Source organism: Ursus arctos, unplaced genomic scaffold (genome assembly GCF_023065955.2).
Source record: "Ursus arctos isolate Adak ecotype North America unplaced genomic scaffold, UrsArc2.0 scaffold_7, whole genome shotgun sequence".
In the NCBI taxonomy this organism is placed as follows: domain Eukaryota; kingdom Metazoa; phylum Chordata; class Mammalia; order Carnivora; family Ursidae; genus Ursus; species Ursus arctos.
Window position 1 is genome coordinate 82,051,301 of NW_026623089.1, and position 13,122 is coordinate 82,064,422.

The following is a 13,122-nucleotide window of genomic DNA, read 5'->3' on the forward strand; positions in this document are numbered from 1 at the left end:
ATATCTTGATTGCTTGCAAGTTTTGGCAATTATGAATAAAGCTTCTATCAACACCCACGTGCAAGTTTTTGTGTGGACGTAAGTTTTTAACACCTTTGGGTAAATACCAAGGAGCACAATCGCTGGATCATGGCAAGAGTATATTTAGTTTTGTAAGAAACCACCACACTGTCTTCCAAAGTGGCAGAACCAGTCTCCATCCTCACAGATCATAAAGGAGAATTCCTGTTGCTCACCAGCCTTTGGTGTTGCCAGTTCTGGAATCAGGCCATTCTACCAGGTCTAGCGGTATCTCATTTTCATTTGCACTGCCCTGATGACATACCACATGCAGCATTTTTTCGTGTGCTGATTTGTCATGTGGACATCTTCTTTGGTGAGGTGCTTGGCCCACTTGTTTATCAGTTTGTTTGTTTTCTTACTTTTGAGTTTCAAGAGTTCTTTCGATATTTTGGCTAACAGTCCTTTACCAGATGTGTCTTTTGCCAGTTTTTTCTCCCAGTCTGAGGCTCATCTTCTCATTCATTTAACATTGGCTTCCCCAGAGCACAGGTTTCTAATTTTAATGAGTTCTCATGGGTCCCACTTTCGGTGTTTTATGTAAAAAGTCATCACCATACCCGACATGACCTAGGTTTTCTACTATGTTATTTTCTAGGATTTTACAGTTTTGCATTTTAAAGTCTGCGATTCATTTTGAGTTAATTTTTGTGAAGGTCATAATGTCTGTCTAGATTCTTTTTTTTTTTTTTTGCATTAAAATGTCCAGTTATTCCAGTACCACTTGTTGGAAAAGCTACCCTTGTTCCATTGTATTCCTTTTGTTTCTTTGACAAAGATCAGTTGACTATATTTATGAGTCTATTTCTGGACTCTCTATTCCGTTCCACTGATCTACTAGCACATTCTTTCACCAATAACACACTGTCCTTAATACTATAGCTTTTTAAGAAAACTGTGTTTTCTCTTTCAATATTATGCTGTCTATTCTGGGTCTTTGGATGCTCCAAATAAACTTCATAAATAGTTTGTCAATATCTGCAAAATAATTTGCTCGGATTTTGATAGGCATTGCATTAAGTCTAAAGATCAAGTCTGACAGAAATAACGTTTTGATAATACTGAGTCTTTCTATTCATGAACACAGAATATCTCTCCATTTATTTAGTTCTTATTTGATATTTTTCACCTGAGTTTTATAGTTTTTTATCTTACAGATCTTGTAATACTTTCTTATGTTTATAACTAAGTTTTTGTGGGGTTTTTTTTGGGGGGGGATTGTGTTTATTTTATTTTTTAAAGATTTTATTTGAGAGACGAGAGAGAACAAGCCAAGGAGCAGGAGCAGGAGGAGGGACAGAGGGACAGAGAAAACAGGAAAAGCAGGCTCCCCACTGAGCAAGGAGCCTAACACTGGGCTCGATCCCAGAACCCTGGGATAATGACCTGAGCCTAAGGCAGACACTTAACCAACTGAGCCACCCAGGCGCCCCAAGGTATTATGTTTTAAATTCCAAATTCTAGTTGTTCATTGCTCGTATTTAGGAAAGTAATTGACTTTTGCATATTAAATTTGTATCCTGCAACTTTGCCATAATTGTTTAGTTCTTAGTTGATTCTTTCAGTTTTTCTACATAGATAAGCAGACCATCTGCAAACAGAGTTATATTTCTTCCTTTCCCATCTGTATGCCTTTTATTTCTCTTTACCTTTTCTAAAGATTTTATTTATTTGAGAAAGAAAAAGTACATGGGGTGGGGGAACAGAGGGAAAAGCAGACTCCCCACTGAGCAAGCAGCCCAAAGCAAAGCTCAATCCCAGGACCCCGGGGATCATGACCTGAGCCGAAGGCAGACACTTCACTGACCAAGCCACCCAGGTGTCCCTTCTCTTTCTTATCTTATTGCATTAGCTAAGATTTCCAGCATAATGTTGACAATCAGTGGTGAGAGTGGACATCTTTGGCTTGTTTCAGATCTTAGTGGGAAACCTTCAAGCTTCTCAATACTAAGATGTTAGCTGTAGGTTTTCTACAGTCTTCATGAAGTTGAGAAAGTTCCCCTCTATTCCTAGTTTACTGAGAGTTTTTACCATGAATGGGTGTTGGGTTTTGTCAAATGCTATTTCTATACCTAATAATATGACCCTGTGATTTTTCCTTTTTTCTCAGTTGATGTGATAGATTATAGGAGTTGATTTTTGAATTTGAACTAGCCTTGCTTACCTGGGATAATAAACCGTCTGTGGTCATGGCATATAATTCTTTTTATATACTGTTGGACTCAATTTGCTAATAATTTTATTTATATTTATGTTTATGAAAGGTATTGATCTATATTTCTTGTTTTTTCTTGCAATGTATTTGTCAGTTTGATTTTAGAGTAAGCATGGCCTCAGAGAATAAGTTAAGAAGTATTTCTTTTGCTTCTATCTTCTGAAAGATTACAGTGAACCCATGTGGTTTCTTCTTTAAATGTTTGATAGAATTCACAAGTGAATCCATCTGGGCCTGCTGCTTTTAGTATGGAAAGTTATTAACTGCTCATTCAATTTAATACCTATCAGCCTATTCAGATTGTCTTTATCTTGTGTGCATTTAGGCAGATTGTGTCTTTCAAGGAATTGGTCCATTTCACCTAGTTTATAAAATTTGTGGGCATAGAATTATTTATAATATTGCTTTATTATCTTCTTAATGTTCATGGGGTCTATAGTGCTGGCTCTTGTTTCTGGTATTAGTAATTTATATTCTCTTTTTTTCTTAGCTAGCCTGCCTAGCTTATTAATTTTATTGATCTTTTCAATGAAACAATTTTTTAATTGATTTTCTTTGATTTTCTGTTTTCAATTTCATTGACTTCTGCTCGAATTATTTTTCTTTTCTTCTGCTTACTTTGGACTTAATTTGTTCTTCTCTTTCTAATTTCCTAAGGTGGAAGTTTAGATTATTGATTTTAGATCTTCCTCTTTTTTAATAGATGCACTCAGTACTTTACATTTCCCCCCTAAACATTGCTTTTGCTGCATCTCACAAATTTTGATGAGTTGTGGTTTCATTTTCATTTAGTTCAAAATATTATTTAATTTATCACAGGTTTATTAACCATGTGTTATTTAAAAGCGTGTTAACCTCCAAGTGTTCTGACATTTTTCACCTTTCTATTTTAATTCAATTGTTGTCTGAGATCAGATATTGTATGACTTCTGTTCTTTTAAATTTGTTAAGTTGTATGTTAAGGCCCAGAATATGGTCTATCTTGGTGAATGTGTCCATACGAGCTTGAGAAAAATGTGTATTTTGCTATTGCTGGATGAAGGAAACCATACATGCCCATTATATCCAGTTGATTGACAGAGTTGTGTAGTTCAACTATGCCCTTACCAACTTTCTTCCTTTTAGATCTCCCCATTTCTGATAAAGGGGTGTTGAAGTCTCCAACAAGACAATGGATTCATTTTTTTTTCCTTGTAGTTCTATTTTTGCCTCACAGACTTTGATGCTGTTGTTAGACACATACATGTTAAGCATTGTTAGAACTGATGCCTTTATAATCATGTAATGCCCTTCTTTATCCCCGATAACTTTCCTTACCTTGAAGCCTGCTATTCCTACTTTTTATTATGATTATTATTAGCATGATATATATCTTTCTCCATCTATTTGCTTTTAATCTATGTGTCTTTATATTTGAGGTGAGTTTCCCGTAGGCAAGAAAGAGTTGGGTGTCATTTTTTATCCACTCTGACATACTCTGTCTTTAAATTGGTGCATTTAAACCACTGATGTTCGAAGTAATTATTGATATAAGTGGATTAAGGTCTACCATATTTGTTTATGTTTTCTATTTGTTGGTCTTATTTTTTCTCTCCACCTTTGTTTTCCACTATTTTTCTGCCTTTACTGGCTTTAACTGAACATTTCATATGATTTTATTTTCTCTCCTTCACATATAAGTTACGCTTTTTTTTTTCTGTTTACTTTTTGAAAGTGGTTTCCTTCGAGTCTGCAAAATGCATTTACAACTAATCCAAATCCACTTTCAAATAACATTATACTCTATTTCGTGGATAGTGAACATACCTCATAACAAAATAATCCTAATTCATCCCTCTCATCCTTTGTAGCATTGCTGTTATTCATTTCACTTACACGTAAGCATACACAGGCAAATACAGAATTGCTGTTATTCCTCTGAGCACACTTTTATCTGTTATATCAATTAAGAATAAGAAACATGAAAAATTTTAACTTTACCTTCACCAATGCTTTCTTCCTTCCTTTATATAAACTCAAGTTTCTGAGCTTCCTTCTTGCAGAAGAGCTTTTTTCAACATTTCTTGTAAGCCAGGTCTACTGGCAACAAATTTCTTCAATTTTTGTCTGTCTGAGAAAGTCCTTTCTCCTTCATTCTTAAAGGGCAATTTTGCAGGATACAGAATTCTAGGTTGACAGCTTTTCCCTCCCAACATTTTAAATATTTCATTCTCTTCTTGCTTCCACTCTTTCTTAAAAATTGGATGTAAATTCTTATCTTTTATAGGAAAGGTTTTTTTCCTTCTGGCTTCTTTCAGGATTTTTTCATTATCTTTAGTTTTCCGTACCTTGAAAATGATATGCCTACATGTAGTGGGGTTTTTGCATTCCTTCTTCTTGGTGTTGTCTTAACTTCCTGGATCTGTGGTTAGATGTTAGACATTAAGTTGCAGAAATTCTCAGTCATTACTGTTTCAAATATTTCTTCTATTCCTTTCTTCATGTTTCTAGAGCTCGTTGGTAGTTGTCCTACAGTTCTTGAATATTCTGTCCTGTTGTGGGGGGGGGGAGGTTAATCCAATCCTTTTCTCTTTCCTTTTCAGTTTTGGATGTTTCTATGGAGATATCCTTAAACTCACAGATTCTTTGCTCAGCCAAGTCCAGTCTAATAATAAGCCATCAAAGGCATTCTTAATTTCTGCCAATGTTTTTGTTCTCCAGCATTTCTTTTTTCTTTCTTTGAATTCCATCTCTGCTTACATTGCCCATCTGTTCTCAAAGCCTGTCTATTTTATGAACTGGAGCCTTTAGCATATTAACCATAGTTGTTTTAAATTCCTGGTCTGGTAATTCCAACACTGCTGCCATATTAGAGTCTGGTTCTGATCCCTGCTCTGTCTCTTCCAACTGTGTTTGTTGCCTTTTAGTATGTGATTTTCTTGATAGCCACACAGGATATTTTGGGTAAAGGGAACTGCTGTCAACAAGCCTTTAGTAATGTGATGGTAAGGGGTGAGAGGAGGACGTGTTTGAGGGTGCCAGTAAGTCTCAGTCTCTCAGTGAGCTTGTGCCCCTGGACTGTGAACTTCACATGTTTCTCAGCCCCCCCCCCCTTAGGTGGGACAGGATGGCAAGAGTGGGCTGGAATTGGGTATTTCCCGTCCCCCAGTTACGTTAGTCACTGATACAATCCCAACAGGTTGAGTTCTGGCAAAACAGTCTCTCTGGAGGGCAGACCTTATTAAGAACATAATACTCTGGATCACTTCAAAATGGTTCTTCTTCCCTCTCCCTGGCAGAAGTACAAGGGAATTTTTCTCCAATATTCACTGTGAGAACCTGGTAGAACCCCAGGAGGTAAAAATCACAAAAGCGTGGGGCCCCTGCATAGCTGGATCCCCCTGCATTTTCTAACTCATGGTGGTCCACACTGAGCCTCAGGCAATTTCCCAGTTCCAATCCAGGCTTTCCCACCCAGCACTGGTTTCTGCAGCGGTTGCTGGTCGCGTGAGCTGTGATTCTCTTTACCTGCCTGTCAGTCTCTCTGATTTGGGGGATAGAAGTTTGCTGTGACCTCACTTGTCTCATGGATCTAAGAAGGGTTATTGATTTTACACTTTGCCCAACTTTTTACTTGTTAGGACAGAGTGGTGACCTTCCAAGCTGGACAGGAACCTGGAAGTCTCTCATGTGCTTTTGTCTCTTCATTTCCTTTGGATTTTTTTTTTTTTTACACGTTTTCACTTTTCCATCTTCTATTATTTTTAAGGCATTACCCATGGGTTTATATGCTCTCGTGTCCTTTCTAGTTCAGTCTCCATTTCTAAAGTTAGTTTCTCCATGATTTATAATTCTGTCCTGTTACCTTTCAACTCTTTTCAAATCTTTCTCTTCTCCACTTGGCTTATTTCTGAGTTTATAATCTATTCTGTTCCCTTAGAGCAGCTCTCTTCTCTGAATTTCTTTTGGTTCATTTTGGAACATCATGTAACAGTTTTAAATCTGGTGGACTTGCAGTGCCTATAAATATTATTATGCTCCTTGTTCTGTCTCTTTGACATATAAAATTACATATATATATATATAAATTATATGTAAAAGGTAACTGCAAATAATTATGTAAATAAATATAAAGTAGATTACTCCACTCATTATTATACAGAAGCTACACATAATTACATATAGTGATACATGTATATATAATGGTTTTATATATTAGATAGATAGATAGATAGATAGATAGATAGATAGACAGTATATGTGCAGTATACATAGGTATACATTTATATAAAATAAAAAGAGACACCAATCAGGAGCAGAATTATGTTCACAGCCAATAAGGAAATAGCAGATAAACAGCTAGAACTGGAAGGCGCCTTCTCATAGAAAAGGAGGTGACTCAAGAGTAACCTATCCTTCTATTTTCACCCAGTATTCAAAACACAACCATGCTCTCATGAGAGCCGTTGGCTCTGTTCCCCCCCCCTTACCTGATACTTCCCCATCCTTTGCCTCTGCTCAATCCATACTTGATTCTCGATCACGTCTCCTCCAAGCAAGGCTATCTAGGAGGGGCTTGAACAGGTCCTGGCTCATCTTTACCATGTCTCCCTCATCCCCTCCTGGTTTCAGCTGCTGTCTCCACATTGGTCCACCACGTCCTCCGGGAGGACATGTAACCGATTTTTGGACACGACAGAAACTGGGCTGCCTTTCCTCCCCTTCTCGCAATACACGTCTGGACACCCTATGTGGGGACAACATGTCATCTAGTTTATTCTAGATGGTATGTTGTCTGTGTGGACAGTTCTGCTATCTTCCAAGCTCTGCCTGCTTCTATGTCAGGATTCGTGGAGATGAAAACCTATGCCTCTCTGACACCTTCTCATTTCCCCCTCAAACGATAACAAGGGGAGTCTATCTGAAAGTGACTAGGTTCCCAAAAGCAAAAGCCCAATGTCTCACTCGTAAAGGACAGAAAAGGAAAAATCATTCATATAAAGAATGCACAGTAAGTATGCATGATTATAATTTAAGAATGACTAGCTGCATATCATCAGATTTGATGTTTGCACGTTCTACAGGAAAACCTATGCTGGAGTTATGATCCATCCTCTTTCAGGCAGAAATCAGCATGAAGAGATATCCCAGGAACATGAAACAGTCTTCTGGAAAAAGTCAGTCCTGCTTTTGATTAAAAGATTCTGTAGCTTAAGACATTTCTAGGATCATTTCCAGGAACACGTATATAATTTATAATTTACAGTGACTGTCTACTCACTGCCAACAACAACTTTGTTTTCTACACCATTTTAATAAATGTAGGAGACAACAAACTTGAGAGGAAGGGCGGGGGGGGGAAGGGCCATCTCCCATTACCCACCAATGAAACTCAAATCCAGATATATCTGCATAAAACACATCTCAACCCAGGCTTACATATTTTAAACATGAACGGAGATCCTGAGTTTTGACTCTCTGTAATTATAGAAAATTAAAAGTCAATAAAAGATATAACTGGGCTTAGACTAGCAGTCCCCTTTCAAACTTAATGATCCACTAAATTTTGTGGATGACTTACTAGTTCAAGGCACTGTGCTTGGTACTAAGTGAAAAGAGGTAAGAAAATAAATGAGATATGCTCTGGTCCTCAGGGATTTCAGAAGCTGATGTATGTATCTGAGAGTAGGTGAGAAGGTGGTGTGGATATTATACAGAATTAAGCCCAACTGGCAACATAACAGAAGAATAAACAAAGCACTTAAGCGCAGAGAACAGAACTCAGGGATCTTCAAAAAAAGCAAACCCAGAAGAGGGACTATTTGAAATAGGCTTTGAGGACAAGCAGCATTTCAGCTGGCAGAGAAGTACAGCAAGGACATAAGGCACGGGGACAACAAAGACCAATGGAACTATGGGAAAAGAAAAAAAAAAACAATGACATACTAGGGGTTTTTCAAGTTAGAGTAGTATTTACGTTGTAAGAACTTACAAAAAAAAAGTTCGACTAGAATTACTGAACTTCAATTGCTATTTCAATTGCCATTCATTCCACACTTGATAAACAATCTCAGTATCTCATCCTACACGCAAATGTGCAAAGATGCTAGAAAAGAATGAAATAGGATGACAACAAAAATGGTCAAAATGGTCGGCTAAGGAGGACACCCTCAGTTAACAATGGGAGTGTCAAGTATCCCTCCTAGGAACCAACCAGTTTAAATGGATGCCTCACCCTAATCAATGCCTTGATCACCACGTGAAATGCCTACTACAAATCAGGAGCATTTGTTTTTCGTGTTAGAAACCCCGGCTCTTACATTAAAGGAACAAGAGAACTATTGTTTCTTACGTTCAGTGTTCAACATTAAAGGAACAAGAGAACTATTGTTTCTTACGTTCAGTGTTCAACATAACGTGAAAGTCAAAACCAGCTAGCTAAATGGTGTGCCTGGTTCTAGCCACTACAGAATATCAGAAACCACAGGGGACGTGCTAAATGTTAAAATGCTTAATATTTTCTTCCTAAGGAGAATACTTTTCACAACTGACACCTATCACAGTAATCTGTACAACAGAACGCTCTATAACCACTTCTCGAATCAAAAACGCATCTAAGCACGGCCATCAAACGCATCATGTTTTGCCACCTGCTATTACAATGTTAACCGTGTTACTTGGCATTGACTTATTATAATAAATGAGTCATACGTATACATTGCCCAGTGTTGTTTCACAGAATAACCAAAGAGGTACTGTGGTATACAGGAAAGAATCAGGGATTTGAAGCCAAAAGGCCAAGGCATAAGCATGAAAAACCATTGCTAACACTATGGCTTTGGGTCACATTAAGCATTTTAGGCACAGTACCTGACCTCTATGAGCTTCCCACATCCCCATCTGTACAGTGAATCTGACAGCAAGAACTATACACACTCTTACTGCAACAGCTGAATGAGACTATCTGTCAAAGGACTCCATAGAACAAAAAGTTTGCAGAAAAGGAGACTACATGGACTGATTTCTGGATGACTTCCTACCCATGAGACGTCTTCCTCTTTCCCTTCTTCCACATGTCTGGTCTTTTAGCACATCATGTACATCCCCAAGGCATATTCTCAATATCCCCCAGGTCCCCCACCATCACTGCAGTCCGAAGAACCAGCAGCTCCCAGCCAAATTTCCATCTCCCTGCTTCCATGCTTGCTCTCTCTACATCCTCCATTCACGTTAAGAGCCAAGATGATCTTTGCAATGTCTAAATCAAACGGCACCACTCACCGGTTCCAATGGCCTCCCTTCATCTTAGAAAGAAACCTCAACTCCTGGCTGTGGGTGACCAGTTCTGGTTGAGACCGCCTCTTCCTAACTAGGAGCCCAGGCAGTACATGGTTCCTCTTTCTGGAATGTTCCAGAGTACTCGGGACCGCTCACTCTCTCTCTCAGTTTATTCCAGGTTGCTCACGTGTCACTGCCTCAGAATGCCTTCCCCAAATACCCTTCATGAAAGGGTGAGTCCTTTCGCCATCACTCTATCCCCATTATTCTGCTTTCCCCATAGCCCCTAGTTCTGAAATTACACCATTTATGTACTTGTTTACTTTTCCACTAGAATGTAAACACCATGGGGGCGAGGGCTCAGTCTCATTCTTGTCAACAACCTCACCTGACTTGCTTGCAAAAAGCTGGGACTCAACCAGAAATTTGTTTAATGAATAGTAAGCACATTTTCAAATCCCCTTCCGTGTATCTGTTCCACAGACAATAACAGAGAGCCTGGAAATAATTTCAATACCACTAGTAGAACCCGAGTATCGGAGGAGCCTCAAAAGGCATTATCCCACCTTGGAATTCGAAGTGGACTCCAAGAAACAGAGTCGGTTGCCAAACCCTTCTGCGGCCAAACACAGTTTCTGTTGTTCCTTGTGGATGGTAGCGGTGCATTGCAGGACCACCTCGTCGTCCTGCAGAGGGGAGGAGAAGAGGGGAGGGAGTGAGACGTGATGTGACAGACGGTCTAAATCAGACCGAGACGACCGTTATTTGAGCGCCTACTAAAAATCAGAGGAAAACGTAACAGCAACTATCCAAAAAACCCACACAGAATCAACCCCTAGAGAATTCTTCCTTGTAAAAAAAGGTAACTGGGTGGAAGGAGGAGAAAGAGCTGACTGCCACTCAGGCAGCCAACAGTTTTCTCACTATCGTTACGGATCCTCAGGGGCAACCCACACGATGAACGATGAGCACTGTCACACGCGGTTTTAATCACCAAAATTACCAAGAATTGTCTGGCATCAAGTATCCGCAGGAACAGCACTGGTTCCAACAGCAGGCACGCACAGCACTCGCAAAACCAGCACCAGAAACCAGGGCAAGGACAGAACACCTAGGTTCACATCGACCTGGAAAGATGTCTCAGCACATCCACACATTGGCTCCTTGTCCACATTTGAAATGACCCTTGGTTGCTTAAAAATGTGCAGAGAGAGGATCTGCTAGCTCAGTCCCGTGAAATCCACACTGGTTTCCAGTTAACTAAGCAGCGTTACAGGACAAGTTACACAAGGGAAAAGATGATAAGTGGGACGACTCCGTGTAGGCAGCATGAGGACTGCAAGAAGCACGGACAACTGGACTGCCATCCGGGCTCTGCCATCAGCCGCTGAAAGATCCCCGCCAGTGTACGGAATCTCTAAGACGACAAGGTAAATGAGTTACACAGGGACTGACCTGCAAAAGGCGCTAAACAGACAAGTGGGAGATATCATTGTCATTTTTCAACAAAATACCTCAGTTTCACAAGTTCTAAGTCGCGATTGCCTAGAAAGTCTAACCACTTGTATTTTGACATCTCAGATGCAAAGGAACAGGACACGTAACAAAGCAGTCAAAGAACAATATATCCACTGATCTTTTTAATTAGAATGGGAGAGAAAGGGGACAAACAAGTTTACCCTAGAAGACCCTCATCATGGAAGAACGGCAGAGTGGGAGTGATGAGACATGGTAAGAATTCAAAAGCAGAAAACAAGCCTCTTGGGTTAACCCAAAGAATAAGTGTATCAAATGGAAAAGTACAACTCCAATCTGCATTCAAAACCTTTATAATGCTACAGGTTTGCTTTATTTGCTATACAGCGCAGTAATACCTACTAGCTGGCTCACAGCACCAGTCACAGGCAAAGTCCAATCTCTTAATAATCACCTCCCAGCTCTCCCGCCAGGTGCTCATTAATTTCCAGTGAACATTCGACTGTTACATTTAAGAAGTCATCCGCTAAAAAAAAACAGCATTATTTTCATACAACGAGTCATCTGAATATTAATTCATGCTCAGCATGGCTATAATAAAAATAATGAACGGTTTTTGTTGCTTACATAATCTGCAAAATCAAAGATATATTTTGTCTTCCAAATGTGCAGCGTAATAACGAAGAACCGAATTGTGCTAATGTGCTCCATGTCTTACCAAATGTCCCCAGCCTTTACTATCTTGTCTTACCCTCTGGAACTAACTCAAGCATGCAAACTACACTCTTGGGTAAAGTGGGCTCCTCTGGATGTTGGAGACCATCTAAATTCCATTTAGGAAATAATGACTTTAACGCACTCATTAAAGACAGTTTGGGAATGAGAAGAAGAGAAAATAGAAAGGTACAGGACAGGCGAGAATAACAGTGCTACTCAGGACGCCCCCAAAAGAAGAGGAGGCACATCATATTTGCCAAGAAGTATAGGGTCTGTCGGTCCTGGCATTAACTGATTTGTTCTTCACAACATCGGGGACGTAAAGATTATCCACGCAAATCCAGATGATGACAAGAGGCTCAAGGTAACCTGTTGCTCAGAGAGGGCTGATCATACAGATGTCTAGGAACAGATCATTCAACCTAATTTATCTGAATCTAAAGTCCTCAGCCCCAGGCGGCTTCTAGATGCTCCACTGATCTTTTGACTACATTTGTTAGCGAGAAAAGTACCCCTCCATCTTTAATGTGCATCCTATCACCCATGGGAAATGCAGATTCTGGTTCTGATCAGCCGATTCTGCATTTCAGACCAGTGGATCTGAGGAGCTAGGATCCCCAACGGGTCCCAGAAAGGATGGAGATCCCAGGAGACATGTGAGCAGTCTGAGAGCTTGCAAGCCATCAACGACAGCTGAATATGAAAAGAAGTCCATATCTTTTGGACAGAACAAGAACTAAGAGCACATGTGGAGATGCTCATTACTATGCGGTTCGTACCAACCCTATTAGGGAAGGGAACAAATATAAATCATATACGGAACTACCCTACTACGTTTATTAAACCAAATCACTTGTGCCAAGTGTCGTTTAACCTAGTTCCTTAACACTGTGTGATGGAGCGCCTGGCCGCAAAGCAACATGACATTCAAGAGTGCACTGCCACCCTGCCAAGGAGAGAGGCTCTGATGACAACGTCCAATCACGATTCCACTTTGAAGGACAGAACCAAGCCTGACGTACTTATAAGGCTTTTTCTAGTTTGCCTGGGAGCTGTTTTTAGTTTATATTCCAGTAAGCAGAGGGTTCCTTTCTGACAGAAAGTAAAATACACGGAGCATTGGACGGGCCCAACACCAATGCATAAATACCTGCCAGTTCCCTTGAATTAACCCATCATTCATCTCGAAGCATCATCTTTCTCCAGAACCATTCTGCTTGGAGAGCCTACTGACTACGCATTGGGAAAGTCTCGGTAAGTAGCTTTTTAATGTACTAGAACCCATGTACGGTAAATCTGGTTTTTGCCAACACATACATGTGGGCCTATGGACATAGGCACACACGTACATGAAATCTCTTTTCTATTCCAAGAACAAAGACTAAGCACAGCCTCAT

General features: G+C 39.8%; 1 protein-coding gene across 2 annotated transcripts in view; it reads right to left on the reverse strand.

The window, feature by feature from the left end:
• The window catches only part of RYR2 (ryanodine receptor 2), a 711,493-nt gene that overhangs the window by 510,296 nt on the left and 188,075 nt on the right, over positions 1-13,122 (reverse strand). For both annotated transcript variants that reach the window (XM_057308486.1, XM_057308485.1), the window contains exon 2: positions 10,099-10,218. In XM_057308486.1, the coding sequence (XP_057164469.1) occupies positions 10,099-10,218 (120 nt within the window). The remainder of the gene's footprint in view (positions 1-10,098; positions 10,219-13,122) is intronic.